The sequence below is a fragment of the Phalaenopsis equestris genome, unplaced genomic scaffold (genome assembly GCF_001263595.1).
Source record: "Phalaenopsis equestris unplaced genomic scaffold, ASM126359v1 Scaffold199547, whole genome shotgun sequence".
In the NCBI taxonomy this organism is placed as follows: domain Eukaryota; kingdom Viridiplantae; phylum Streptophyta; class Magnoliopsida; order Asparagales; family Orchidaceae; genus Phalaenopsis; species Phalaenopsis equestris.
In genome coordinates, this window is record NW_018219417.1 from 50,371 (window position 1) to 63,608 (window position 13,238).

At 33.5% G+C, this 13,238-nt stretch overlaps 1 protein-coding gene across 4 annotated transcripts; it reads left to right on the forward strand.

Moving 5' to 3' along the window:
- Window positions 1-469: 469 nt before the first annotated feature.
- LOC110035740 (serine/threonine-protein kinase D6PK-like) lies at window positions 470-9,132 on the forward strand. Of its 4 annotated transcripts, none has more exons than XM_020740023.1 (4): window positions 470-813; window positions 1,478-1,669; window positions 1,885-3,012; window positions 8,049-9,132. In XM_020740023.1, exons 3-4 carry the CDS (start codon window positions 2,081-2,083, stop codon window positions 8,920-8,922), a joined length of 1,806 nt encoding a protein of 601 aa, XP_020595682.1. In that variant the 5' UTR covers window positions 470-813; window positions 1,478-1,669; window positions 1,885-2,080; the 3' UTR covers window positions 8,923-9,132. The 4 variants fall into 4 exon arrangements, with proteins under 4 accessions (XP_020595682.1, XP_020595684.1, XP_020595683.1 ...); XM_020740025.1 differs by having other exon boundaries at window positions 1,931-3,012; XM_020740024.1 differs by lacking the exon at window positions 1,478-1,669.
- Window positions 9,133-13,238: the final 4,106 nt, after the last annotated feature.

Sequence of the window (13,238 nt, forward strand, 5' to 3'; positions counted from 1 at the left end):
TTAAGTTACAACTTTTGATAGTTGATCAAAATTGATGAATGTAAGTAAAAAGAAATGCCAATCTTATAAATAATTACAATATAAAAAATAAGTATGAAATTTTAGAGGGGCATTTACGGACATGCCACTGGATTCTTATGTATTTATATACATAACAATTAACAACTAAACTTTAATTAGTATATTTACATCCCCAAAAGGTTTCATTTCAAATGAAAAATACCATTAATTTTTTTTTAAATGCATCTTTTAGTGCATGTCTAAGGTGGCATGTATTTTAAACTAAAGTTTGGGTGTTACATTATATAAATACATAGAAATTGAGTGGTATTTATATAAATCTTCCAAATAATGATAAAGAAAGGCATCTTTGCAAAGAATATTCGGGGAACAAAGAAGTGAGTAATTGGGACAGATAAGTGAGCACAGGTACTGTTGACTGGAAGGTAAATTTGAATTCCCGTGAGCCAAGCGGCAGTGAAGTGGGAGGGAAATGAGAGTAAAAATGGGCTCAAGTACCCAGCCGCAGCTGTGGCTTTGGATTCATTGTGTTGGAGAGCGGAAAAAATGGGGTAATTGAAAGAGAAAAGCTGTCTTAGCTTTGACCCTCGTCTTTACATAAACAAAACCTGTAATCAAATCTAACGCACACCCGGCCCCATTAAAGACTTGCCTTTTATTTCTCTTCATTTGCTTGTGCCCTTTGCGTTTCTCTTCTACCATCCCTTTCGCCATCTCTTTTCTGGATGCCGGAGGAAGTTCAGAGCGGGGGAAGGGTTATGGAGCTCTAAAGTTGCGAACTTTTTTATGAAGGTATTACTTTGTGCTCATTTTATTTCATTTTTTTTTCAATTATCTATCTTTTTGCTAGGGTTTTTTTTTTTCTTTCTTTCTTTTGTCTTTTTTAATGCTTTTTTCTCTTTTCCTTTTGCTCCTGGCCGGTTTTTAGTTAATGCTTGTGTTGAAAATGGTTTCGATGCTTGATAAAGGGTATCTTTTGTTTTGAGATCTATGGTGGTTTATGCGTTTGCGTTGGGAGAATCATGAGAATGAGAAAGCGTTGGTGCTTTCATGACCGGTTACGTTTTATTTCTTTTTAAGCTATTGTTGCTGAGGTCCTGCTTACTGATGATATTCACTTTTTCAACTTATTACATAAAGATTTGAAGTTTGGCGACGCATGGATGTTCTTCTGACTGATTTTCCGAATTTTGAACATATCTCGTCTTTTGAAAGACGGCGTTTTTTGTAATAATTAATGCAATTCTCTGAATTTTTTTTTCCAGTTCTTACTGTACAGATTATGCCTTTCTTCCCAGATTGGCTCTGATTAGGTTTCATGTTAAAGATTGTATTTTGATTCTCCAGTTTCTTATAAACTTCTAATTTGATGTTTTCTCTGACTTAACTTTTTTTATGTGGTGGATCATTATGGCATACCTCACTATTTTCTTTGCTTTCCTATTCTTCTTTTTAGGAAAGATCCTACTTTGCATTGAATGCCGGGAACCTTTACAGTAGTTTGTTATGGCCTAATCGTCGCTCTGCTAAAGTTGCTTCTACCTTCTTCTCCATGGTCTCATTTTACAAGTTTTAACCCTAGCACCATGACCAGAGGGTGCTTTAGCTTATGTTTTGTTCTTTAGAGTTTCAAGAACTAACGTAAGAGGTGCAGTTGCTACTTCTATAACGCTTATTTTTTATATCAGAGAATAGTTTCTGGGAGGGCAAGGGCACTTGCCATCCAGTTAAATGACCAGTGTTTAGCCTATTGCTCAATTGAATATTGTCTTCCATGATCTTTGTTCTGCCATTTATTTAATTTCATGATATGATTTCTTATTTCTCTTTTGTAAATATGATTTCTTTTTTCTTTTTTGTTAGATGTTTGTCTTTGCACAGTGATTCTACAGCTTGAATGTGATTGCAGATAATTCTATGAGGCGAGGACATAAGATTAGCGGAGAAAGTTGTAATATAAACTTTTGCTGATGGGTTGGAAAGTTGTTTTGTTCATTTGAACCCATGGAACGTATTGGCTGCACAAGTTTCATTGGTATATAAAGTTCTATCCTAATTGATGGCTTCAATGGCTATCACTCATCCGATTCCAGAGCAGCAACTGAGAACAGCTAATGATCAAACAATAAAGTCGAGCCATGATAGGCCTTCTGTGGAGATTCCTAAGCCCACCACTAATATAACAGAACAAAGACCAAGCTACCATAGAAATTGTTCAGCTGATATATTACCTGGTTGCATTAAGTCAATGTCCATTCATACTTCTGAGACTATTTTGCACTCCTCCCCTATTGAAAATCTAAAAGAATCACTTAAGCAAGTTGATGCACCAGAAATTCTTCAATTAAATGGGCACAAAATCTTAGAAGCTGGTGGGGAGCAGGAAAAGAAAATCTCTGAGCAGAGCAGCGTAAAGGATAGTTCAGCATCTGCAAAATTTAGTGATGGGACAAGTAGCTTAGCGAAGACTAGTGGAAGTGCTAAGATCAGTGGCCGAGCTGACCTTTTTGAAAGTGGTAAGAGTAGCATGTGCAGGGCAAGCACAAGTAGTGATATCAGTGATGAGAGCTCATGTAGCAGCTTCAGTAGCAGCATTAACAAACCTCATAAATCAAATGATTCAAGATGGGAAGCAATTCAGGTTGTAAGGGCTAGAGATGGGGTCCTTGGTTTAAGCCATTTCAGACTTCTCAAGAAGTTAGGATGTGGGGATATTGGGAGTGTATACCTTTCAGAGTTGAGTGGTACAAAGTCCTACTTTGCTATGAAGGTTATGGACAAGGGTTCTTTGGCAAGTCGCAAAAAGCTGCTTCGAGCTCAGACAGAAAGGGAAATACTGCAAACATTGGACCATCCTTTTCTTCCGACATTATATACTCATTTTGAGACTGATAAGTTCTCTTGTTTGGTGATGGAGTTCTGCCCCGGAGGAGATCTACACACCCTTCGCCAGAGACAGCCAGCCAAGCATTTTACGGAGCAAGCTGTGAAGTATGGCCTATATCTTATGTCATTTCTTTTACTGTATTGCTATGTTCTCCTTTTGAAAATTTCTTTTTGATTATTTGCCTTTTAATGAGTTGCTTTGAATATCTGTTGGGTGCTATATGTTATGTTAAACTTTTGATTGTGCAATGTTTTAACTGGACTGCTAGATATATTATTTTTGGTTTACCTTTTTCCCTTCTTGATTCTTCTGCCTTTATTCTATCCATTTATTTTGTTCTGCATTTTTTCTCCATTTTTCGTATATTAATAAATCTTCTAATTCTTTTTTTTTTCAAGTATCTTATATTGAATAGGTGGTGTGTACATTTATCCCTCTAATGTTGTAGTTCCACTCTATCTTTTCTTATTTTACTACTCATTCATTTCAACTCCTCATTTACAACATTCTGCTTAATTTTCATTGGCGTCATTGTTGTGTAACATTTAGATCTATATAACAACATCTTTAATATAATTGCAAGTTTAGGAAATTTACCTATGAATTTCTGTGATTTCTCTTTTTACCTAAAGTACTTGATTTGTTACGATAACTTTTAGCTCTAGAATTTCTATTATCATACATTTACTGATTTTTTTATTTACCATATTCCAGTTATCTATGACTCACATTTAATTGGCGCTTGATCTTCATACAATATTGACTGATAATTATCTATTTTACATTTAACTAAAATTTTGTATCGTGTAATCTTTCTCCACAAATCTTATGCTCCTTTTATATTAAACAATTTCTCCATTATTTTTCTTACTACAAATTGCATATTCCACAACGTTTTGCATTGAATCTTTCATAGTGTTTCAGTAAGTAACATAAAGCAATATAAACATAACGATGTTGCTTCATATAATCCTGCAGTGAATGGAAACTCGTTAACTGATTAGAACTACCTGTAGTAACACTTACTATTTCTTTTATATTATTAATTTCAACATATCTTTGATAAAATTTTCTCTCTAATTCTTACTGAAATTTTTTTGTGGTACTCCATTATATTGTTTTTTTCATCTTTAAACACCTTGTGAAGATCTTCTTTCTCTTTACACATTTTAAGTGATTGACAAGGCAAAAAATATCCTGTAGTAAATTGGCTTTATGTAATCTGATTGGTTCTTGCATGCTATTTTTCCATATGAGGAGCTTAACTAGTGTTGCATTCAAGGATTTTGAATTGCAGTGGACTTACTCCTTAACATGAATTCTTTACTCGCCTTGTTGCTCAAACATTTGATTCAAGCAATTATTTTTTATTTTATTTTACTACGGTTAGCTTTTCGTTTCTTTCATCATGAAATATTTATTTTGCTCTTTTTGTGGTAACTTTTAATCAATGGAAACTTTTGCTTGGCCAAAAAAAACTTCATGCTCCAATGAAAAGCTGTTGTAAGTAAGGGATGCATTCGCTTGCAAGGTTTTTGGACTTGCAGTAGATTTACAAAGCATTGAAAAGTAAAATTACTACAGATTTTACTTTGCTCATCTTTTGGAAGCAACCAAACAACCATTTTTAAACAAGTAAAATACTAATAAGTTCAGGCTTTTACCAATCTTTAGAGATTTGGTTTCTTCATATGGAAACTGATTAACAGTAAGCTAAATTAGTACTATACATAGTACTTGAAATGAGTTTCTCGCTTGTCTTTTGAAGAACAAGGAGATTCATAGGTCATGTGGTATGTGATGTGTCACTTTCTTGTGCATTATCTATAATTGTTTGCTTTCTGTTGTGCTTATGTTAGTCTAAGAGTGTGTTTGGGGCAGCTGTAGCTTATTGAATAATCTGTTGATAAACAGCTTATCCGGATAAGCTGGCTGACTGTTTGGGGCAAACAATTAATTTGTAGCTGTTTGTGGATAAATGACTATTCTTCCCCTGTTAAGTAATGTTGTTTGCAACAAAACTGTCTTAGCAATCTATTTGATACTTGAGAAGCATAAAAGCCATACAGAACAGTAAAGAAATCGAGGAAATAACACTTATCATTACCCGAGCTGCCGTTTGTTGATCGTATTTAAATGCTACATCTAACTCTTTATATCTTAAAAAATAAGTTTCACACACCAAATTCTTCTTTCTTAACTCACTTCTATTAATTTTTTTAATAATTTGTATGTAACCAATTATGCATTATTGAAAGAAGAGTTCCCATATTCATGATTTACAAAAGCGTGCTCAACGCTATCGCTATTTAATTTACTTAAAGATTTATCCCTTATATTATCAGTTAACTATCTCTACGATCATTTAGATTTCTTGCAGCTTATCTAAATTCACCACGCAAAAATTCAAATCCATGTATAATCAAGTAACTCCTTCCGCAGTAGAAAGCAAGCTAAAAAACTGAGATCAATAAAATGACGCGCACAACAACCAAAATTTTATTGATAACCCCAAAACTACTCTTTTTTAATTTACGCTAAAGAATTCAAAAACCAGATCATTGTATTCCTGTCATGAAACTCTACTCTCCACACATCCTTATCAAATTGGCCATATTTTTGGCTTACTAATCTAACAATTGACAATCATATTTTTGGCTTATTGATCTTATTAAGAAAAATGTATTCCAAAGGCTTAAATTTATTATGTAGATAAGCGAGTCAAGCTCAAACTTGACTCGTTAACGAGCTCAAGAATAGATATTATCGAGCTGTGAGCTTCAGCTCAAACTTAAGTTTGTATACTAAACAAGCTCGAGTTTAAGTTAAATGCGACTTAGCTCGAATTTAAGTTAAATGCTACTTGGCTCGTTAGTTCGTGAGCCGACTTGATTTTGAGAGTTCGCCAAGAATATTGTAATAGATGCTTCAATTAATCCACCAAGGAGCGAAGTTGCTATTTTTAATAGAAAGATATGGTTCACTTTCCAAAAAAAAGCAAGGTGGGATGGGTTGTTGCGTTTAATGCAACAATAAATTATATTCCCGTTCATTGCTTTCTTTTAGTATGTCTTTGTTCAGATTATATGTATAGCTTTTCTTTCTTCTTCCGTAAGTCTCGTGATACATAGAATGTTGTACTTCCAGCAAGCTCTTGCCACGTCTTTTTTCTTCTTCAGAAACCAGCCGGTTGTTTCATCGATTCTTTCTTGGGTGAGCTTTGTTGTAACATTTTTGCTCTGTTAACTCCTACGGCAGCACGTAGCTCTTGTGTGGGTTTTTCTAATTGAGTTGCGACTTCTTTTTGAGTTGAGTTCTCGAGGCTGGTAACAAAGCGACGAACCGGGCTTGAGTTTGAGCCTTTTTTCTTATAGATGAGTCTAGCTTGAGTTCACTGTAAGTCAAGCTTGACTCTACTCGTCTGCACTTCTGATTATATCCACTATCAGTTTACTTGCTATGATTGCAAAATTGGAACAAGTGGTTGGTTGTTAGGCTCCATTTACCAAAAATACTCAAGAATTTTCTATTTTTGCATTTGATGGAAAACACTTAAATTGTTGATGTTGGAGAGTCTTGGAGTTTCAATATGAAAGAAACAATGTCCTTAGCAAACATAAAAAATCTATTTATAGATGTTAATAAGAGAGCTTCAAAATAAAGGGAAAGATAAATTAACCTTTATCTTAAAAAAAAAAAAAATTAAATTTACAATGTCCTAAGAAAATGTCCTAAGAATTAGCATCTAAAATTAGTTCAGTTGAAACAATGGGTCTATTAAGCATTGATTGCCTTGAATATTTGAAATAGTGGGAATATAAAGCATGATTGCCTTGCATATTTGTTAATAACAAACTATCATTCATTACGCAGAGAGCTGTACTTTTTATGCTATTGATGTGGGATGCAAAAGAAAAATGAAGTAGATTTGGCTATATATGTTTTTTATGTGCTGTTTTTTAGCACATAGGTACATAGCATGCTCTATCTTGTTTGCTCCGTTATTTACTTGTTTTTTGTGTTCTTTGATTTAGATGTTTTTGTAGGGCTTGAGCATGAGTTCTTTAGTTTACATAAAGTATTATAAGGGTTCGATTTAGCGATATTGCTATCATGATATTATTTTCCAAATTTATTTGCTAGACATAGATGATGCCAATAAGTGATGAACATGAATGAGTTGAATTAGTATTTGGTGAACAAAAGTAGACATGCAACGATGTTGCAAGGAATGAACCTAATTCATGATCGATCTAAAAGAAAAGAAAATGTAACTTCTTCGTCTTGGCCTACCATAATCGCAAATGAACATGAAACACATGAGGATGATAAAAAGGCTATGATTTAGGTGATGATAATGATGAATGAGTGATGTTATTTTGGCCATAATGCTTTTAAAGATGGTTTATTTATTTATGACTATGGAATTTTTAAACAAACAAATTTTTTTCTAATATCAAGTATTGCTATAATAATGATAGTTTTTCTCCTTTTCAAATCAAGTTGCTTTTTTTACTTCAATGCTTATTATGCCAATATTATTGTCTTTCATGAATCCTCCTATATGATAAAGTAAGCTTATGTTTAAATGTTTAAACATCACCTTTATTTTTCTAGTAGCTTATATTTTCTATTACATTGTTAATAAATTATTCATGATGTTTAGTGTGTTTCACTTGTTTTAAAACAACGCGCATCATGCTATTCATTATGGCTTCGAATGCACTTGCATCATGGTGCACTATTAACTATTGACAAATAAGTTGCCTTATGCATAAACGAAATGCTATAAGTTACAAGAAAATTTATTAAGATTCGAATCTGTATAACTGATTTTCTGCATCTGAGTAGATGAATATCCCATTTGCGAATCTTTTTTTTTTTTTTGCCTTTGAGTTCAGTTAGTTTATTCAGATGTCAGTGGTTGAATTTTGTAGCAATAAAAGTTTTTTTTTTTTTAATTTCTAGTTTCCAAGTACACGTTAGATATATGTGGTGATGATCTAATTTGTAATTTATTACCAATTTGTTCATCAAATAAATCCTAATACATCAAAATCCTATTGGTTTCTCTTATTGTAATATGCAGATTAGCATTATTAATTGGACTTCATGCATAATATTGCTTCCTATGTTACAGATTCTATGTGGCTGAGGTCCTCCTTGCCCTGGAATACCTTCACATGTTAGGCATTATCTACCGGGACCTCAAGCCTGAAAACGTTCTTGTTCGAGAAGATGGCCACATTATGCTTTCAGACTTTGACCTCTCCCTTCGTTGTGCCGTGAACCCTACTGTTATCAAATCTTTTAATCCCGATCCAGAGTCCTCCAAGAAGAACACCAGCCAGGCTTACTGTGTTCAGCCCGCTTGCATTGAGCCATCATGCATTCAGCCTTCTTGTGTTGCTCCCACAACCTGCTTTGGCCCTCGCCTCTTCTCCTCCAAATCAAAAAAGGATCGAAAACCAAAGCTCGAAATTGGAAACCAGGTCACTCCGCTCCCCGAGCTCATAGCCGAGCCAACAGGTGCTAAATCCATGTCATTCGTAGGCACCCACGAGTACTTGGCTCCCGAAATCATCAAGGGTGAGGGCCACGGAAGCGCTGTGGATTGGTGGACCTTCGGCATCTTTTTGTACGAGCTTTTGTTTGGTAAGACTCCTTTCAAGGGATCAGGGAATCGAGCGACATTGTTCAACGTAGTTGGACAACCGTTACGGTTCCCTGATTCTCCCATGGTGAGCTTTTCCGCTCGCGATTTAATAAGGGGATTGCTCGTGAAGGAGCCACAGCATCGGCTTGCGTTCAAGCGTGGAGCGACTGAGATTAAACAACATCCGTTCTTTGACGGCGTGAACTGGGCATTGATACGATGTGCGACACCACCTGAGATCCCTAAACCCGTGGAGATTGAACGTGCTCCAGTCTTGATTGCTCAGGCGGGCGAAAAGGTTGTGGGTGATGTCGATCACAAAGGTTTGGAGACTTATCTTGAATTTGATTTCTTTTAAGATTTATCATCAAGGGCAGAGCACTAGATTTTGTAGGAGGGGGGATGACAGGAAATTCTATGTAGATTATTTTAATGCTGCGTGAAATATGTTGTTTTTTTAGGAAGACTTCTCTCTATTTCTGTTTGCACTTCTTACTGAATGCTCAGATATTTCTGTTTGTTCACGGTTTAAATTAAAAAGATATATATTATTACTTAGCTTGGAATGTTCTGTGAGCTGATTCAATTACCTGATACTGTATGATTAATGGAAAGGATAGCTCAATAATACCGATATTTTTCTGTATTTTTCGTTCATTATTAATATTTGAAATTTTTCGTATTCGCTACATACAAATTTTTGTTTCGTTACATACAAATTTTTGTTTCGTTACATGAAAAATTTGAGGCATTTTAACTTTTGGGTAATCTGAAACAGAGCTGCTTCTTCAAACTCTACCACTTACAGATTATATGCATCAAATGAAACCATATTTAAAAAAAAGAAAAATTCCTGGTGATGAATTTTATGGAGCAGGAAAATGCTACATAAATTTTATAGGGAACCAAGTATAACTCATGGTATTCCTATTTTTTCTTCCATTTCCATTTTCCTTAACACAGCTGGAGGCTGAGGAAGATGACACTGCTTTCTGCTCTGTAGTTTTAACTTCTTTTCTTTGACAGATTATCTTCACTGCACAGTACTGGGGTGCACTGTTATATATTACTCCTGCTTTACTACTCTTCCTTAGCTTCCCGTTCCTGCGTTGCTTGTAATATTATTAGTTCTTCCACTTTCTTATCTTGTTACAGTACTATTATCAGTAGAACTATAAACTGAAAAAAAAAAAAAAAGATTTAAGGAATTTGTTATAGACCTGAGCCTCATCTTACCAGAGGTTTAATTTTGTGGTTCCTATGATCAGTCTCTGGATATGTAGAACTGGAATAAGATCTACAATGGCCTTTACAACTAAATTACTCTCAATAATGAGTGTATCTGCTTGTACCTGAAAGCAAATAAAAAATAATAATACTAGTTGAATAATGAGTCAAGTAATAAAAAATTTTGATTATTTATTGGAGAAATTTTTCTTGGAAGCCATGCATATATCCAGAAATTTCAGGAGTAATTCGCTTCTCTTGTTGCTCTCTTGATTCATGTATGCATCTACTTGCTGTGGAGTAACCTGGTTTTTTGGAAGCAGTCCTACTGGATCGCAGGATTCATTTGTGTTAGCTATTTGTGTAATATGATGGAATTCTCTTACTGATTTAAAATTAGTTAATAGTGGCTTTTCTGCTTGTTTAAAATGGTTTAAGGATGTATTTTTTATATTTTAAAATTTGTTTTAATTTTATGGAAAATTAACATATATGTGGCTTAATTCTTGTGCATTTACATTTCGAACAGTTAAACTTCAATTTGTTCACATGTATGCCACATTGCCTGTGTCTAAGTAGGTTTTCACTTTTTAAAAGTCAAGTAGTGGATAGCAGTACTTTCGATGTGATATGAATGATTTGAATGGTATACATGTAAAAATAAATAAATTTATGTGTTATATATATATATAAATTAGAAATTGGGTGTTTTCACCTTGCATATCTAAGAATTAAGCTTCAAACTTTTCATATATATGTCATCTTATCCATGCATAAATAAAAATATGTTCACTTTTTCGAAGTTAAGTAGGGGATAGAAGTATTTTTTATTTGATATACATGACTTAGGTGATATAAATGTAAAAAAATAAAATTTAGGTGCTAGATATGTAAATACTTACAAATTCTGTGGTATGTTAGTAAATGCCCATATTTTGTTGTATGTTCTCCTTTAAAAACTTTTTTAAACGTTTACACGTCTAATCTCTAGATGGTTCCATCTCCATTGCCTCCATTGCATATGAACTATAGACTAATTTAACAAGGGTGTCAAATTGGATTCATGAGTCAGACTTGGATCTAACCTGAAATTGAACTGTTTAGAACACGGCCCAAATATTAAATGGGTCATAAAATCTAACTCGAACTTGGCCTGCCTTCAACTACCCAACCGAACACAACTCATTTAACATAAGTTATGACAAATGTTTGGGGTTAATTTTAGGTCGAATTCATGTCAATTTTGTGTCAAATTCTTGTCGAATTTGGGTTGATTGGTTGAGTTTGAGTCAATTTCAGTGTACTGGGCTAATTTTGGGTCAGTTTCTGGTTGACGAGTCCACTCAAACCCGAGCCAAAAAATCAAACGACCCAAAAATTATTTGGGTCAACTTAAACCCAAATTTTCTGGTGGAATTTGGATCGAGTTAGCAAATAACTATCATGTAAGTTAAGAATCATGGTAATGTTTGTTTAGGGATTTTTTTTTTTTTTTTGTTTACATCAAGTTTACATCAATTTTATTCTCTTCCCAATACAAGGATAAAATTTTTTTATTCATAATGTCTATCAATATATTTGCATACACAAGAAAAAAAATTCATATCTTCTATGTTGGTTGATATCGGGTACAAGATATCTGCAAATGAAAACATCATTCTGTTTGAATAGAATCTTTATAGCAATCGCAGTTTAATAGAATTAACGACCTAGTATAAACAAGTATGTGAATAAATTTTCGATTAAATGCTAGGTGTTAAATTAAAAGACATACAACCATGAATGTTTGCTTACAAAAATTTTGACATTCTTCATTTCTCTTTAAACTCATTACTTTCTTTACATCTTGTTACATATATGAGTGGCTTGCGGCAAAATACTACTTCTAAAAAGAGAAATTAATCACATAAAAATCAAATAATGTTGTCATTGTTACGTATCTACTAATTTTCCGTTTTTCCCATGTACAAGCGACATACCAACCTTCTTGGTATATTAAATTTGATGATCATCTCATTTCAAACTATTTTCATCACTCCAACAACCCTGAAATTGCCAGTGTCATAAATTTTGACAGGAGATTACAATTTCTATGAAGTAGAGTATTAATCGTCGGATTGTTTCTTAAGAAAAAGTTAGGTTTCATTGATAAAATCTATGAAAATTTCAAAGATACGGATCTTAATCTTGAAAATTTTTTGACAATGAATAATATTGCAATGATATTTATTGGATATCATATTTTTCATCCAAGGAACATTGACAAACATTATAAATTCATAAACTATCATGCCACTAGGTTAATCTCCGGTAATGATTCCAATTGAGCAACGACCCCAAATCATTCAACTACCTCATAAATTGTAACCTAAAAGAATAATCAACAATTGGTTAGCCTATATTTCACCAAATTGAATATCCTTTGGGATGAGCTAATCAGCCCTATTTGCATTTAAGAGAAATGTACTTGTCAAGGTGTCAATTTGCTCCTCTCCCAATATTAAATGAAATACATTATGTCATTCTTGATGGACCTCAATGATTCTTTCAACCAATTTATGAAGAAACTATTCCTTATGGATTAGTCTTCACACATCAATTAAGTTTTCTCCTTAATATCCTAAAAAAGAGCACAAAAAAATCATTTGACTGCAATTTATTACCACAACTGATGGTATACCCTTTGCCATCACGAGCAAATTTTTTTTTGATTTAATTAATAGTTCCAATTCAGTGGCTGTAAGGAGAAAAGAAAACACTGTATTTACTGTAATTCTCTTAGCCACACCAAAGAATGAGGCTACAAGCTTTTGGCTATATGCCCGAATTCGGATAGATTATTGCCATGCAAAACATGAACTTGGTGCCACATGAACGATTACTGTAACTAACAGCCCATCCAACGTGTAGAAGCCAAAAGCAATTATTTTTTTTTTTAAATTTTTTTTCGTCATCAATATTTATACTTGATGCAAATATTTTATTAGCATTTATTTTCGAGTAGAATCAAGAGTCCTAATTGCTCTAATCGTTCTAGTACCTACCTCTTCATTTCTCCTATCCCACTATTAGTTGCAGTCAGTCGTGAAATGACTTTAGATGCATCTAAGAATATATTGTTCAATGTTGATGAATTCTTACATATGAAACTTGTAACCAAGTCTACTACCTCATTTACCTAACCACACATAGAAACTATTAACTTATTATTGTGGAGATATCAAACTCACTAATAACATTTTCTTGCACAATATTTTTTTCATCAAGAATTGGCTTAATCTTCCTTCAATGATTGTTCTTATGGAAAATCAAGATCTCATGAGACCTTCTCTCTGACCATTTTGACTTTAGGCCATCAAAGTAAAAGTTGATCGGCAAGAGTGATCATTGTTTATATATATATATATATATATATATATATATATATATATATTCTTAATACAATGT

Coding starts and splice junctions, on each gene's coding strand:
- LOC110035740 (XM_020740023.1), top strand. CDS start 2,081: ATGGCTTCAATGGCTATCACTCATCCGATTCCAGAGCAGCAACTGAGA. Junction 3,013..8,048: donor TTTACGGAGCAAGCTGTGAA/GTATGGCCTATA, acceptor CCTATGTTACAG/ATTCTATGTGGCTGAGGTCC.